The sequence below is a fragment of the Balearica regulorum genome, chromosome 13 (genome assembly GCF_011004875.1).
Source record: "Balearica regulorum gibbericeps isolate bBalReg1 chromosome 13, bBalReg1.pri, whole genome shotgun sequence".
NCBI classification, from domain to species: domain Eukaryota; kingdom Metazoa; phylum Chordata; class Aves; order Gruiformes; family Gruidae; genus Balearica; species Balearica regulorum.
Genome location: NC_046196.1, coordinates 13,702,964 through 13,718,593, shown reverse-complemented (window position 1 = coordinate 13,718,593; position 15,630 = coordinate 13,702,964). Strand labels below are relative to the sequence as shown.

Sequence of the window (15,630 nt, the reverse complement as noted above, 5' to 3'; positions counted from 1 at the left end):
TGTAACCATTCAGCTCCTAAATCTGAATCACAAAATTGAAGGATATCTGCTATAATCTCTTACTGCACCAGGTCTGCTCTCTCTCTCTCTCTATTATTCCTGTACTTATTATAGCTTGTCTTGCATTAGTGATGCTCCACACAATACAACCTATGGCAAGACTGACCTGTAGGTCTGCAGAATACCTACGCTAAACACCAGCCAATTTAAAATTAGTTAAAGCTATCTTAAACTCTAATCTGCAAGGTTGATTGTATCTGATCTTCAGTATAAGTGCTTCATGGCAGAAATGAACATGCATGGATTTTGAGTTCAATGAGTTTCCCTTAAGATCAAGTCCAAAGTTGTTCCTGATACTTCGGCTCCTAAAGCTAGGCACTGAGAGTCTGAAAGGGGGAGTGTGATGAGCCCTCTGACAACTTTCTTAGATGGTCTGATTTCACAGCATGGGGAGAGCTGGCACTAGTACCTGGAGACTGCTTCTGGGAAAGCTCTGGACACCAGCCTGTCTGGGGGAAGGTGAGCTGCTGTAATCAGCTCTGGTTATGCTGAGCCCCTGGGAAGGTGGATGGGGTCAGGGTGGAACAAACCCTGCCTGTTGTCTGAGCTTCTATTTGCCTCTCGGGACCCACGAGAACGCTACCCAACATCTACCCGGTCCCAACGTTCACTTGCATAATTTCCTAACCGTTGCCTCTTACAACACAGCAGTGGACAGCTCACCAAAACCAAACCCTTGTCTTCTCAGTCTACCTCCCTACACGGAAGCGTCTCCTGCTTCTGGCACGTCTAGAAAGGGGAGATGCCCAAACCTGTGGCACTTCATGAGGCGCCCGCGGCGGTGGCTGACGGGACGGACTTCCAGGGGAGCGGGCTTTGCCCCGGGGGCCGCAGCCGGCTAACGGGTGACGCCGACGACAGGGCGGCCGGGCCCGGGCCCGCCGGCGGGCCGTCTCGGCGGGCGCAGCGCCAGCGGGCCGCCCGGCCGCCGCTTACCTGGCAGCGCTCCCACGTGAACCACCCCGACGATCGCCGCCTTCAGCCGCCCGAAGAGCCCGGGCGGCCGCATGCCCTGCGCGAAGGGAAGGAGGGAGGGGATCAGTGGGGCCGGCCAGCGGGGCGGGCAGGCCCCTGCCGGCCATGGCGGCGGCCCGCCTCTCGCCGCGGACAGGCCGGGCCCGTTGCTGTTCCCGCTCGCGGGCGGGGCGGCCCAGCCCCTCCCGTCGGCTGCATCGGCTCCGGTCCTCTCCGGTCCCCTCAGCTCCCTCACCCTCCGCTCCGCTCACCTCAGCTCACCCCGCCGCCGCCAGCCCGGCGGTGTCCACCTGCGGCGGCCTCGCGCGCTCCTCCCGCCGCGGCTTCCGCGTCGGCGCCGCCGGCCCCGCCCCCGGCCCGGCCCCCGCCCCGCCCACGCCGGCCCCGGCGCGGGATCCCGCGCGCCCGCGGCGCCCTGCGCCGCTTCCCCCAGGGCCCGCCGGCGGCCGGCGGAGTCCCGCCGCGCCCCCCCCACCCCCGCCCCGCAGACCCCGCCCCGGCCGGCGCCGGCCCCCGGCGCTGCGCGCGGGGCCACGTGTGCGGGCGGGCGGGGAGGCGGCCCCGCGCCGCGCGTTTAAATGTCCCGCTCGGCGCGGGCCGCGCTGTGCGCAGGGACGGGAGCGGCCGCGCCGTGAGGCAGGAGGCGCCCAGCGGAGCCCGCCCGCGCCGCGCTCCCGCCCTGCCCTTGCGCCCCGCCAACGCCGCCGGGCGGGCACCCGCTCACCGCTCTCGCCCGGGAAGGTCGGGGGTGACCGGCGCGGCGGTGAGTGAGCGAGTGCGTGGGCAGGGGGCGGCGGGCGCCCCTGCCGCCTCCCGGGGTGCCCGGCCGCCGGGCGGGGGGGAGCCGGCGGGGCTGGTCCGCGGCTGCGGCCGCCCTTTCCGCACCGTGCGCCCGCGCCTCCGCCGCCCTTTGTGGGGGCTGGGGCCCGGGCCTGCTCGGCGGCTCCCCGCACGGCGCTCCGCCCGCCCCGCCCCGGCCCAGTCGGGCACCATGCGCCGGGAGAGGTGAGTCCGCCGGCCCCGCCGTGCGCGGGGCCCTGTAGGCCGAGGTCTCTGTCGGGCACCCCTGAGGAGGCTCCCCGCGGCCGGGGCTCCCTCAGCTTCTCCTCTCTTGGCAGCGACTGCGCGGAGGAGAAGGCTCCCGCCAAGGGGGACGGGGGCGCGGAGTGCGCCGTGCGAGCCCGCAAGAGGAAAGCCGATGTGGCCACGGTGAGTGCGGGCCCGGCCGGCGGCCCGCCCCGGTGCCCGCAGGCCAGCGCCTGCCCCTGCTGCTGGGCTTGGCCTCCGGCCCTCGCCTCCTTTTGTTGGGTGGCGGGGGCCATGTGGTGGTCTGGGCGTTGGGTGGTCAGCTGTGGGGCTGAGATCCTGAGGGACCAGGCGTGCGTCGTGGTGCCCAATGGCTGCTTGTCCTGCAGTTTGTACTACTGGAATTATATGTTCCTTTTTGTAGTTCTTACAGGATCCTGATGAAGAAATTGCCAAAATGGAGATGACTAGAAAAAAGCAGTATGAAAGCCAGGTAACCCGTTTGACTTTAGATCATACTCCTGTATTCTTACTTAACCCTACTATTGTTTTGCAGTACCTCGTTATTATTGCAAACATGGTGCAACAGATATGCAGCTACCGTGTGCTGAATAGCAATGGGCGAGGGGGACTATCAACCCTGGCTGATGAAGAGTGCGAAATGCTTCAGCTCATACAGGTTGCTTTGGAGCCTCTGCAAGAGATGAGGCCTATGTTGGTCTCAAACATTATGTTTGCATAACATAATTGCAAGGGTGCACCTTACAAAAGCATTAATATGCATTTAGGCCTATGTGGAGGGACTCGGCATTGACTTCCCTAGAGAGATGCAAGAGTACAGTCATGTGCTTACGTACCTTGCAGGCCAAAGCACAGGACACCTAAGTATACAAACAGAATCATCTTTTGCCGTGATTCTCTTTGCAGTCGTGTCTCTACTTGCATATTGCCTGGTAGAGAGGAAAGATACCCCTTTCTTTCTGCGTCAGCTCTGTTCCTATTGACAAGTGTCATTGTCAGACTGACAGAGAGTATGAGGCTCCTGATTAGAGCTTTGAAGTTTATACTAGATGCTAATGCGGTAGTACAATAGGCTTTGTTTCTCTGCGTAAAAAAGGGATAATTTCTGTAAAGCCACTTAGCTGTGGAAATCAGGCCTGCAGTGGAGGTTGGTGGCGACCATTGCCAGTTTTCTCACTAAGACATTTAGCATGATCTGAGTTATGAAATCAAAACTAACTTCAGTAGTGTCCTCTTGTTCCCTTAGTGCCCTTCCTTAGGCACTAGCCTAAGGCGATAGCTATTGGTATCTATATTGGATGCTATGTTGGTATATGGTATTGAAAGCATGATGCTTTTGTACATTGAGATGCCCACTCTAAATAAGAGTAGCCTGTTTTATGAAATAGGTTTATTCCCCTCCACTTTTTTTTTCCTGCACGCACACGTGCTTGCTCAGTCACTGTCACTAGGACTTCAGCCTGTTAATGCACGTGCAGGGTGATACTTAAGCTGCAAAAGTCATGATCAGGGAGCACAGACCGTATTCATTTGGTACGCAAGGCTATGCATAATGTGGCACATCTAACCAGAAGTGGCAGCTGGAAGTTCTAAGACTAAAGTGCTACCATAACAGATGGGCATCATTGTTTGGAATGGCCTCTGCTTGTTGCAACTGTGTATACTAGTTATCAGTCAACATATTAAGCAGGGCTCAAATGGTGAGCATTTAATGAGGGGATCTCTCCTTCCCTTCTGTCTTTCTTTTGTGCAGTATATTAAACTAATTTCTCACTTCTGACAAGGAAGAGCTGCCTGTCCTTCACCACAGCTCTCTCCTTCACCAAAAGATTCATTCTGTTTGAGCTAAGCAAGGGCTTCTTGTGCGTGTTTATTGCATAATAATAAGGTGGTGTTAAAAAAAACCCTCAACAGGGACACAATTTTACCTTCTTTCAAAAAGGCGGTGGAAAGAAACTAGAAATATATTTTGCATACATTGACCTTCAACTTTGAAAGTGGATAGACTTCCAGTTTTTTGTTCTTGTTTGTGTTCCTGGCCTGGTAGCCATTCAGTGTTACTTCAGGAATGATAGGTAAATTAAAATTTAGATAATTTAGACAGTAGGCATTCAAAATACGTACTTGAGAATATTTCAAGTTAAGCATAGGATGCTGCTGGGATTTGGCCCTTTGATTCTGTAAACCATAAAAAATGGGTACCTGTGTATCCATCCCTACATAGAGAAGGTTTTTTTGTTGTGACAAAGTAGCCAGATTGTTACAGATCTGTTTAAAAAAAGCTAACATTTGGCTGCACAGCAGCAGCTCTTCAGTCTATGGTGTGACACAAGCTATTCTCTGATATAAATTGCCATGGGCCGCTAATGAGAATATGTTTACGGTTCCAGCAGCAGTATAGCAGGCTTGTATGATAGCCAGTGAGATAGTTATTCTGTTGAGGCACAACAATTCTAAAATGCAAGTAGCTATAAATCCACTGCAGCCTGTACCACATGACTTCTGCATTAAATAAATTGTTTGCTGACACTAGTTTATGCACAAGGCAAAATATCATAGTCACATCCCACTTTACGGCATCTTCATAGTCAATTCATTAGTTTGCTTCTGTTGAACATAAGGCCTGAGTTCTTAATTAGGATGCTGTTACCCTTTATGTGATGAAAGGGTGGCTATATCATCAGGTTTGTGACAGCAGAATATTGCATAAATTCTGTGTTTGATTTTAGAGAACTGGCACTGCTGTAATTCTGCTAGCAATTCTCATATTAATTCTGGCTGCTTTCTGTGGATGGATACACTTCCAAGGCTCAGTGTAAAACAAAATTCATCTAACTAGATTAGAGTCATCCATGCAATTGTGATACAAATTACATGACCACCTCCATCTAGAGTGGAGAATTGAATCTAGAAGTTGGTTTCTTTAGATGAAACTAATGTTTTCAGGTGAAAAGAAGATGGAGTAAACTCTCAGGAAATATTTTTTCTCACTAGACATTTTTTCAGAATCTGGTCTTACTGTTGTCAAAATGTTCCACTGAACTTAACTGGTTTGAAAATATCCTCCCGAAAGCTTCTTTAACTGGTCTAGGCTATCTTTGGAAGATTCAATTTAAAAAAAAAAACAACAAAAAAACCCCAAACAACCCAAAAAGCAACTTGCAAGTCTTCAGACAAACAGATAAAGAATGTAAACTGTATCTAGGTTGAGAGCTTGACTTGACCTGAATCAGGGGTAAGTCAATATTCAGACTCTTTAGAAAATTAAAAATAACAGAAGCTTCTATGCTATTCAGAAAGAATTGGAACAATTGCAAGTTACTATTCTGTTCATTTATTAATTCTGGAATCCCTTTCTGATGGCGAAGAAAAACCCTATACTTCAAACTAATGCATCCTGTGAGTGAAAAATGGCTAGAATTATAGGTCTTATTATTTCTGATGGCAAACTAACACCGCAGTCTAGCAGTTGATATCAGCATCTGTTGTAGGTGCTGCTTTTTAGGGTGAGACACAGGCTTGTCCCCCGTCCTCTTCCTCTGCCTTCAAAATTTCCATGCTGAAAATCCTCTGACCTTGCTGTTGGAATGCAGTTCTGGGTCACCCTCTTCCTCTGTTTTCCTGCTGCCCTCCTTGCCCCAATCTGTGGAAGTCTGTTCTGGTGGCTTCTAGCTCATGTTGAGATGCATGACTGTCAGCAGCTTCTGTTCTTAGGTGTGGCTGCTTCACTGAGGGTTCTGTCTGTAACCAATAACCCCAATGGTCGCTACCTGCTCAATTTTGTCTGGCCTGTATGCCTGAAGGATGTCCAAAAGATCTGGTTAAATGAACATTATATCAGTGAATGGTGATGTGCTGCAGAAAACTGAGGTGTGGAAATGTTTGAACTTTTAAAAAAAATAAATCCAAAGCCACCACCTCTGAACTCCTGGGGTTTGGGTGGTTTTGGGGGTTTTTTTTTGGAGCTGTATGGGCTTGACTGCTCTGGACTCCTTTGGTCACCTACCTTCTGCCCTTCTTCTAATGAGTCTTCTTATGTCCTCAGTTCAACTTCTCCAATTTGTGTCTAGTTCTGAGACATGGATTTGTATCTCTGATCAATTGTTCTGTTCCTGTATCTAGATTATTACTGTGAGTGTCACCAAACTTTCTTGCTGGGCTCCATATAGATTTGAAGAGGCAGTTTTCCCCACTGATTTTTGGCTTGCATCTTACTCAGCTCCTGTTTGCCTCAGAAGTAAGCCCAGGACTGTAGTATTTCCTCCATTAGGCTGCACAGATCCTCAGTAACATCTGTCACTTTTTGGCAGCTCCCTACTTTTGAGTTGGCTTTGTGCAAGCCCAGAGGAAGCTCTTCATGGTTTCTTCAACAGCCTCCCAACCTTAAACTAGGGAGGTTTTTTTGGTTTGGGTTTTTTAGTGGTGGCTCCCATTTCCTTACAGTTAGTGTGATGTAATGCAGTTTCTTGATATCGTTTCTTAGTTTTGGTTGAATGTCTTGCTAAATCTGCTTTGAAGACTCAGGAGTCTGATTAATATGCTCATTCCCTCAAACAAAATCCATGCCAGAGCAATAGTGTTCCCTAACTTACACTAATTTGGATTCCTGTCTCCCTGCTGGTAGCCTTTTGCTTTCGAGGGCCCTGCGTGTTTGTCTCCCTCTTGTCTCTAGCTAAGCTATATCTTTTTCTGTTGCTTGCATCTTTTTCCCAGTTGTCTTGGTGAGTGATATTATCTATTAAAAACCTTTGTTTTCACTTCTTCAAACACCCAAGAGGCTCTTGACCCTTGCTTATATTTCTTTATAGAAGATTGGGTGTAGTGAAATCCCTTAAATCAATAGTGACATGTTACTGCAGTGTAGTATGTGAGGTATCTACTTTGGTTGAGAACTCTGTGGAGCAGATCCCTTGTCCTTCAGATCTGCTGGTATAGTAGGCACCTTTAGATATTATATAATCTACTGCTTTCCTGTGGTTTGCTGATTAACTGATAAGGTAGCACTTCTCCAAAGGGTGTTGGCAGCTGGGCTTGCCATGCAGTTTGGAGGACAAAGTGTGAGTGGAGCCTAGCTTTGAGGGAGCACAAAAATTAACTTAAAGCAATACTGATGTGACACTTTTATTCAGACTCTCAGTTTGTAAGGAATCTGTCATTTTTAAGATAAAGATACTATTGCCTCTCTCTGGCTTTCCCCACGCAAATTTAGTTGTGGCATGGCTGGAAATGTAGCTATGTTAGATTTGCATGTAGAACTCCAAGAAGAAAAAACTACCCATCTGTGTGTCAGTAACTCAAAGTACAAAGTCTTAGCTGTGAGTGAACTGTGGTTTTTGTTTCATCAAGTCAGTGGTTTCTGTTTCTGAAGCTAGTGCTAGAGGGCAGCCATTTTGCTGGAAAGTGATGTCATTTGTAGCAAGCACAGGACAAAAATCAAGTGTGGAAGCTTCTTTGCAAAAGGCAAAATTTAATCTAGAGCATTTTACTGTTAGCATCTAGTGATTCTCCTGATTTTTAACTTTTTTTTCTTGAAGCACATTAGGAATCTTGTTAGGGAGTTCTATCCTTTTAGTGCTGCAGAACAGATCAGTTTGCAGCAAGATGGCTGACTTCACTGTTAGGCAGAAATGCCAAATTTTAATTTGCTTAGGCATGGTGACATGGGGCTGGCTTTGTATTGTAGCAAAAATAAAACAAGTAGTATTTTCCTGGGGAACTGTGTGAAGTGTACACCAAGATCTTGTTTAACAAAGTTAGCCAGGAGAAAAGTAAACTTAAACTGAAATTCTGGTCCAGATAAAAGGATATGATGGATTGATTGAGTGTTGGATGTCTGATGTTTGCAGGCCTTGGCAAAATTCTGTATATGAAATGGTCAACTTGATACTTTAGCGGTAATTTCTTAACATGTACTTACTTTATTCTGAAAACAATTGGATCATAAGTGCTTTGTTTTTTCATCTTAGCACTGCAAGATGAATGAGTAAGAAAAATTTTATAAACTACTATTTTGCTGTGTTCGTTGTCAGGTTTGCTTTGCATGGAACCATGACTTCAGGCATTGCATCCACACATTCCTTACCAGAAATCCTGACCTTGTATTTGTATAATTATAATTACAATCACAAATTGGGTTTTAAAGTTCCATCTGCTTATTCTTTACTTGAAGGCAAGCATCTCCCTTTCCTGCAAAATATTCTTGGTAAAACAAAATGCAACATGACAATAGGAGACTCTGACTTGGATATTCTTCTGTGAAACAGTTGTGATCCTTCAAAAGGAGAACAGGGTAAATGTTAGCAACTAAAGCTGAAGAACTTTCTCTAGTGTCAAAATATGCAACACCCTTCTACTCAGTACTGGTGAGGCCACACCTGGAGTACTGTGTCCAGTTCTGGGCTCCCCAGTACAAGAGAGACCGGGGAGACATACTGGAAAGAGTCCAGCAAAGGGCCACTTAGATGACTGAGAGACAAGAGCATCTCTTGTATAAGGAAAGGCTGAGGGAGCTGGGACTATTCAGCCTGGAGAAAAGAAGGCTCAGGGAGATCATATCAATGTATATAAATACTTGAAGGGAGGATGTAAAGAAGATTGAGCAAGGCTCTTGTCAGTGATGGGACAAGAGTAGATGGACACAAACTGAAGAACAGGAGGGAAACACTTTTTTCAGTGTGAGGGTGACAAAGCACTGGCACATGTTGCCCGGAGAGGTTGTGGAGCCTCCATCCTTAAAGATACTCAAAAACCATCTGGACGTGGTCCAGGGCCACTGGCCCTGACTGAGCAGGGGGGGTTGCACAAAGTGACCTACAGAGGTCCCTTTCCATCTCAAGGATTCTGTGATTATGTGTGGTTTAAAAAGGTAATCATAGTTTATGTCACAGTTTCTTTCCGATGCCTTGTCTTCTATTTAAAGCTAAAATGATTATTTAAAAAGACACAGTGTAAAATCTTGTGTATTTCATTTAATAGCCATCCTGGAATAATGTTCACAAAAATGCCCACATGCTTATTCCTACTCCGGATAAAGATGATGATCCAGTTGGTGTTGATTACTCTCACTTTATACATCTAAGTGTTGTTCCAACTAGAGCTTCACCATTACCAGTTCTGGGGTAAGTGTGCCATTTTGCTGCTGCTTTTCTGCCTTCCTTTTGTCTTATGACTTGAGACTGAGCATATTAATCTGTCTTAGCTGGGCAAACAGAGAGGACGTATGGAAAAACATGATAAACAAAGAAGAGACATATGTGAGGGATAAACTTTATATGCAAAGGCACCCTCTCCTGCAACCTAAAATGAGAACAATCCTTCTAGACTGGCTAATGGAGGTAAGCTTTTCTGTGCTTGTGAGTATTTAAAGCCTGCTTTTGTTGAAGTGTACTAATAACTGCCATGAGTACATTTAATGATCTTTGCATAATCCATTTAGCCCTAGACACTTGTCTTTATGTTAAAGTTTGTCAGTGGCACCAAACTTAAAAAAAGAATATATAATGGATTGATTTAATGGTGTAGAAACTGACAATATGTTCTGATATTCATGTAGATTGATAGTGGATAATAATCAATTTGTCCCTAAAGCTCCATGATGTAAGTTTTTAAGGTCACACTGCAGATAAAAGCTGCACAAATGATTATGAAAGTCACTGTAAGAAGGAAGGTGTGGTGGCTTAGAGACCATATGAATCTCTCAGCCTCTCTATCTATTATTGGCATGTAGAATGTACTGCAGTTCTTCTGAGTCTTTTGCTGTTTGGATGACTTGATGGCATAGTCTCTGTTCTTAATTCTAAAGTATTTGTGAGAATTTTCTCTTTTGAGGTGTTGGAATGATGCATTTTTGCAAAAACGAGGAACTGACGTTCTGACACTGTTAGAACATGTGCTTGCATTTCCTAAGAAGGGTTTTCACTCTGATCTCTTTTTTTTTTTTTTTGGAGTTACTGTAGTGGCAGTCATCTTCTGTCAAAGGAAGCTGTTTAACTCATGCTCTTAGTTAACATGTTACTTCACAATAGTGGTGAAGCAGAAAGCCAATATGAATTTTATGTCTAGCTCTTGCTTTTTTAATACATCTGTAGCATCTGTTTTTGACTCTATAACACTGTTCTTGACCTTTGTAATCTCTGATGTCTCTCCAGGTTTGTGAAGTCTACAGGCTTCATAGAGAAACTTTTTATTTAGCACAAGATTTCTTTGATCGGTTTATGGCAACACAACAGAATGTTGTAAAAACACTATTGCAGCTTATTGGTATCTCTTCTTTATTCATAGCAGCAAAGCTTGAGGTAAGTGTCTCAGCTTTACTTAAAAATGTGAATGGACAGACAGCACGCTTACTGTACACTAGACATACTTTGGCAGGCTTTATGGAGTTTGTTGCTATGACTTTTCAGCTGGGGGACACAAAAAAATCCTTTTGTTTCTTTTCAAAATTCCTCCTGTTTTTAGAAGTGGCTAAAATTAAGGCTAGCTAACATCACAGTATATCTCTTTAATCTTGAAAGGATAGTCTTTTCAGTGTTAGAATAAATCTAAAGTTTTTAATTGTGGTTGCTAAATGTCTTTTTGGCTGGCTGCTGTATACAGAGACCACTTGTTGCAATTCTATTGTCAGTGGAGTACCTACTGGATGATAGTCTGAGCTATTCTTTATTTACTGGAACAAACTGAACTATTAAAATACACAGTGCTTTTTAAGTTCTTACTGTTTGTCTTTTAAGAGGGCTATTATTCTTCAATCTGTTCTTCTCAAGCAAAGGATAAAAGGCCTTTTCTTCAGGATGTATAAAAACATCCTGATGTCAATTACAATGCTGTCTCAGTGGTGCTGTAGTCGAACATAATGCACGTTGTACTGATCCATCAAAAGTGAAAGGTGAAGACTACATGCAGGAAGGTTGAATAAGAAATCTGCCTATATTAAACGCAGAGTTAAACACCATGAGTTAGGATGGGGGGGTTGGTTCTTATTTTTTCCCTCTTTTGAAATGCTGAAGTAGTGGTGGGTTCTTTTCCTTTTTTCTTTTTTCTTAAGCACATGAGACTAGTTACAACTTATTCCACAAATTAACACTTGATCTGCTATCTTTCAGGAAATTTATCCACCAAAGTTGCACCAATTTGCCTATGTTACAGATGGAGCTTGTACAGAAGATGAAATCCTTGGCATGGAATTGATCATTATGAAGGTAATATTTCAAAGTAGAATTAGTTCTACTTTAGTTTTTAAAAATGTATAGCATAATCAGACTAAAAGCAGAGAGCCTCAGTTAACTTTATGTGCTGCTAAGAGGCGCAATTTCTCTTTCTAATTAGAGAAAACAGTGTTCTCTAGGTAACAAGTGATTTAAAGCATCCACCAGTATGTGCATATTAACAAAACGAATTGTTCCCCCCACCCTGTCAGCAGGAGGAGGTACAGGAGAGGATTAGATTTGTGTGTTTCAAAGATGCCTTGATGAACTGGAATTACAACTTCTGATTTTGAGTAAAGAAAGTTGCATGGCTCTAAGTTGGGAACTCTTTATTAATCCTGAAGTCTTATGCATGTCTACTCTTTCAGGCTCTTAACTGGAACTTAAATCCACTGACAGTTGTATCATGGCTAAACATTTACATGCAAGTTGCATATTTAAATGATTTTTACGAGGTGTTGCTGCCACAATATCCACAGCAAATATTTGTACAAATAGCAGAGGTAAGACTGATTTCTTCCTTCAAATGCTATTTCACCCAGGGGAAAAAAGTGTTCTTGTGATAGATTTATTAAACATTTGTTGTCTTGTAGCTCTTGGATCTCTGTGTGCTAGATATTGGCTGCTTGGAATATACATACGGAGTACTTGCAGCTTCTGCTTTGTATCACTTCTCCTCATCTGAGCTGATGCAGAAAGTTTCAGGTACTGGCATTTATAAACTAAGTCTAATGTATTTACAAACATTAAGTCTTCATTCAGGCAGATAAGCATGTGTCTTGTCTTCCAGGTTATAAATGGTGTGAGATAGAGGAATGTGTAAAATGGATGGTTCCGTTTGCAATGGCTATAAGGGAAGTAGGAAGCTCCAAACTCAAACACTTTAGAGGTATAGCTCCTGAAGACTTGCACAATATACAGACGCACATAAATAGCTTGGACTTGCTGGTATGTATGTGCATAATGAAGACAAAAACTGTCTGCAAAATCTCTTACATCTTGTTTCTTCTTTGGTTAGGACATGCAGTAAACTGCAGTGAAGCATTACCAGATTGAGACTGAGTGTATGGAGATGATAAAAGGCATAAGGCTGTACTCCAGTTGCAAAATTCTTGGGACAGAGACATGACTTGTTCAGTATTTAGTTTAAAACGGTGATTGTGCCTTAAGCCTCTAATCTTAAATGGCAAATAATTACCCTAGAAATTAGAAGCCTATTTCCTCCCTTTGGGATGCTTCAAATGCTGTATGTTAGACCTCTCCCTATAGGAAACACAGGTAATACAACCTTGTCTGATGAAACAGAAGATAAAGACTGATCACTTGAGATCCACACTGACCTTGTGGGACTGTTATGTGGCGGCAGTGGCTGACAAGTTGAGCAAGAGAGGTTTTTAACATGAGAAACTTGCAGAGGATCAAAATCTTGTCCAACAAATTGTAGTTAATTGAGCTACTGGAGTTGTTTGGTTTTTTTATTTAGGTTACTTAGTTGTAGTACAAGTTAGAGCTCTTCCTGTTCTGTTGCTTCTGAAGCTTGCTTTCTTGAAGATACAAATACCATAATGCTGATCATCTGTTTCCAAAAGTTAATACTGACCTCTTGAGGTTTGTGTTCACTAACTATTGTGTACTGCATGAATTAGCAGTTACTGTTAGGGGGGTTAGATACAGATATGCATTTCCAGATTAGCAATCTATCAAGTTACAAACCACTGAATTATATTGATCTGTTGCAGAGATATACCAAAGTAAAGATACTTTTTTTTCCTGTGCTTTCAGGACAAAGCTCAAGCAAAACAAGCCATATTGGCTGAGCAAAATAGGACTTCACCTTTCCCCACTGGTGTCCTTACACCACCACAAAGTAGTAAGAAACAGTCTTCTGGACTGAAGCCAATATGACTTCAGAAACTGTTGACAGACAATTTTGCTGAAGTGCCTGTTCTGCTGGTTCTAACTCCTGCTCCATTATGGAAATGCTGCCAGTGAAGTTCATAAGCTTTTTATGGAATCTGAAAAGGAAGCCTTACTTTTTTTGTGACAGAAGAATTTTTCTATTTGAAATATTTTTATTGAACATTAAAATATTTTAAAGAAATTGATCAAGTACACCAGCCACTTAAAAGAACACCGAAGAGTGCTCCAAATGCTGCTATGGAGGGTGATGCTTGATGTGACCAACTGTTCAGAAAAAGGGCTTGAAGTTTAGATTAGTTACTGTTTGTCCTTTGGATAATCTGCAGTCATACTGTCCCCTGTTGACAAGTGGGCAAAAAGTGCTGTGGAAGACAATGTTTCAAAGCCTCTTTTTCAAATGGTTGGCTTATGACTAGATGCCTTTTTTAAAAATTCTTTATTGTAAATGCTGCTATGTCTGTGTATCCATTTTTAATAAAAATGCTGTCTAAGACAGCTGGTTTTATGTATATTCCTATTTTTCTTTTAATCATGGTCAGCTAAGATTTTTCAGACTGTGACCACTAGTAGTGTGGGAGTTGGGGATAAATAATGTAGTAACTATGGCTTTATTTATTTACCACTACTGACTTGTCAATTAAAACTCCCTGTTTGGATACTAAGATAAAATTGTCATGTTGGGCTACTTGGATTTCCCTTAGCCAGATGCAGGTGGCTAGGGAGGGGATAATAAACATGACAAGTATATGGGGAATCCTTCTACAACCCACTGTCTAATAATCAGTGTATTGGGAAATTCTTGAATTGGATTGTCTGAATTGTTATGCTTAATAGCAAGAAATGATCAGTAGGAAAAGCCTACCTTTTCTTAAAACATAATCATTTAAACTTTGGGATTTTGGCAGTCTGACAACTAATCATCTGCTGTGCAAAATTTAATTCTGGAATGGTGTGTGCCTTTTTACAGGAGGAGTTGTCCTTGACCTTTGCAAGGACTGAGAATCTGAGAAGTCCTAGCAAGGTGTTTTCTGAGAAGTTATGGTTCTGGAGAAAAGGGGAAATGGAGAAATAAATGTAAAAAATGGTTGCTTGTTTTTTTTCATGATGTTCACTTTGAAGGAGGACTGTTCAACAACACTGAAAACTTCTGTGAGACTACCAGGATTCATCATGTCCTTCTGTAGATAAATGCTACAACACTTGTATTTCAGGAAGCTCCTACTCTGCTGTTGGTTGATTTTTTTTTTTTTCCTAAACATTAGTTCCCAGTAAGGCTGCTTTTTACTATTTTTTAAGTTATTCTCCCTCTTGCTGTTCCCTGACCTAGTATTCTGATAAATGGTAAAGCTTTAAATGTAATAAAAATGTCTACAGTAACTAATAGTAAGAAAAATTATTTGGTGTTGCTGGCTTTTTTTTCCCCCTTGCAATGAATGGTTCTAAGTTCTGTGCTAACACAACAAGTGTAAATGTTAGCCGAGATGTTTTCATTTCTCAGATATAACATTCCTTTGTCTAGGATATGTAATTATTTGCCTATTTAAAAAGTTTGTAACATTGGAGGAAATGTCAGGACACATTTTGGTACTCTGTCCTTAAATTTACACACAAAGTGCGGGGGACGAGCAATGACATGATAACCCTCCTGAAAGATAGTCTCTGGGCTTAATTCCTAAATTGCCAGTCGAGCTTTAGTACTAGTCCTTTGCTGTTACTTTTCAGTGCTTAGTATGTTTCATCTGTTTCATAAAAAAAATTAATTAAAAATCATATTTAAACTGTAACTGGCCCCGTATAAATGGGGATTGCATATTCTTTGATTTCACTGTTCAAGAAAATATTCTATAATAACATTACAGATATGATGAACTCTAACTTTCAGTTTCAGCTAAATATAACTTGCCAGTTAATACCTATTCAAGAGTGAATGCAGGTGTTCTATGTGTTCTCAGCTGTGTGGGAAACCTGTGCCTGAGAGATATATATTTATCTATGAATGAAACTGTTCAGATAGCAGGCTTCTTTCTAAATTGGATCTGTGCTTTATGTAGTAATCCTGCTAATTTTGTAATTTCCCCTCTTCCTGAAAGGTCAACCTGCTTCATTTGATGGGAAAGCAGCCTGTCCAGAGCACGGGCATCGTGACTTTGCAGCTTCCAAGGTAGGAATGCAATGGTGTGCCAGAGATGTTGTGCTTTCCAGCTGGGGTGACTTACCTTAAGAGCTATTTTCTTAATTTCTCATCTTTGTCTTACACCTCGAAGATCTTTGTTTCTGGTTTTCTTGCGACACATGTGGCTACTTAGGTCCGTCTGAGTGTGCTGTGTTTCTAGGGTAGCTTGAAAAAAAAATGCGCTGGTTGCCACAGGTTGAAAACCATTTTAGGGCAGAACCGTGCAGCTAATTTTAAGGAAGATAGTTGTAC

At 43.5% G+C, this 15,630-nt stretch overlaps 2 protein-coding genes across 8 annotated transcripts in view; one reads left to right on the top strand and one right to left on the bottom strand.

Moving 5' to 3' along the window:
• Window positions 1-1,422, bottom strand: part of LOC104631559 (hypothetical protein) — a 54,902-nt gene extending 53,480 nt beyond the window's left edge. For 3 of the 7 annotated variants that reach the window (XM_075765556.1, XM_075765557.1, XM_075765558.1), the window contains exons 1-2: window positions 1,287-1,422; window positions 997-1,072 (exon numbers count right to left, since the gene is read on the bottom strand). In XM_075765556.1, the coding sequence (XP_075621671.1) occupies window positions 997-1,069 (73 nt within the window). In that variant the 5' untranslated portion in view covers window positions 1,070-1,072; window positions 1,287-1,422. The other 4 variants (XM_075765560.1, XM_075765561.1, XM_075765559.1 and 1 more) reach the window with 4 other exon arrangements.
• Window positions 1,423-1,561: 139 nt separating this feature from the next.
• On the top strand, window positions 1,562-13,716 carry CCNE1 (cyclin E1). Its single transcript, XM_075765555.1, has 11 exons — window positions 1,562-2,040; window positions 2,154-2,244; window positions 2,486-2,554; window positions 9,058-9,200; window positions 9,281-9,416; window positions 10,230-10,376; window positions 11,184-11,279; window positions 11,654-11,788; window positions 11,879-11,990; window positions 12,076-12,233; window positions 13,068-13,716. Exons 1-11 carry the CDS (start codon window positions 2,027-2,029, stop codon window positions 13,188-13,190), a joined length of 1,224 nt encoding a protein of 407 aa, XP_075621670.1. The 5' UTR covers window positions 1,562-2,026; the 3' UTR covers window positions 13,191-13,716.
• The last annotated feature ends 1,914 nt before the right edge of the window (window positions 13,717-15,630 follow it).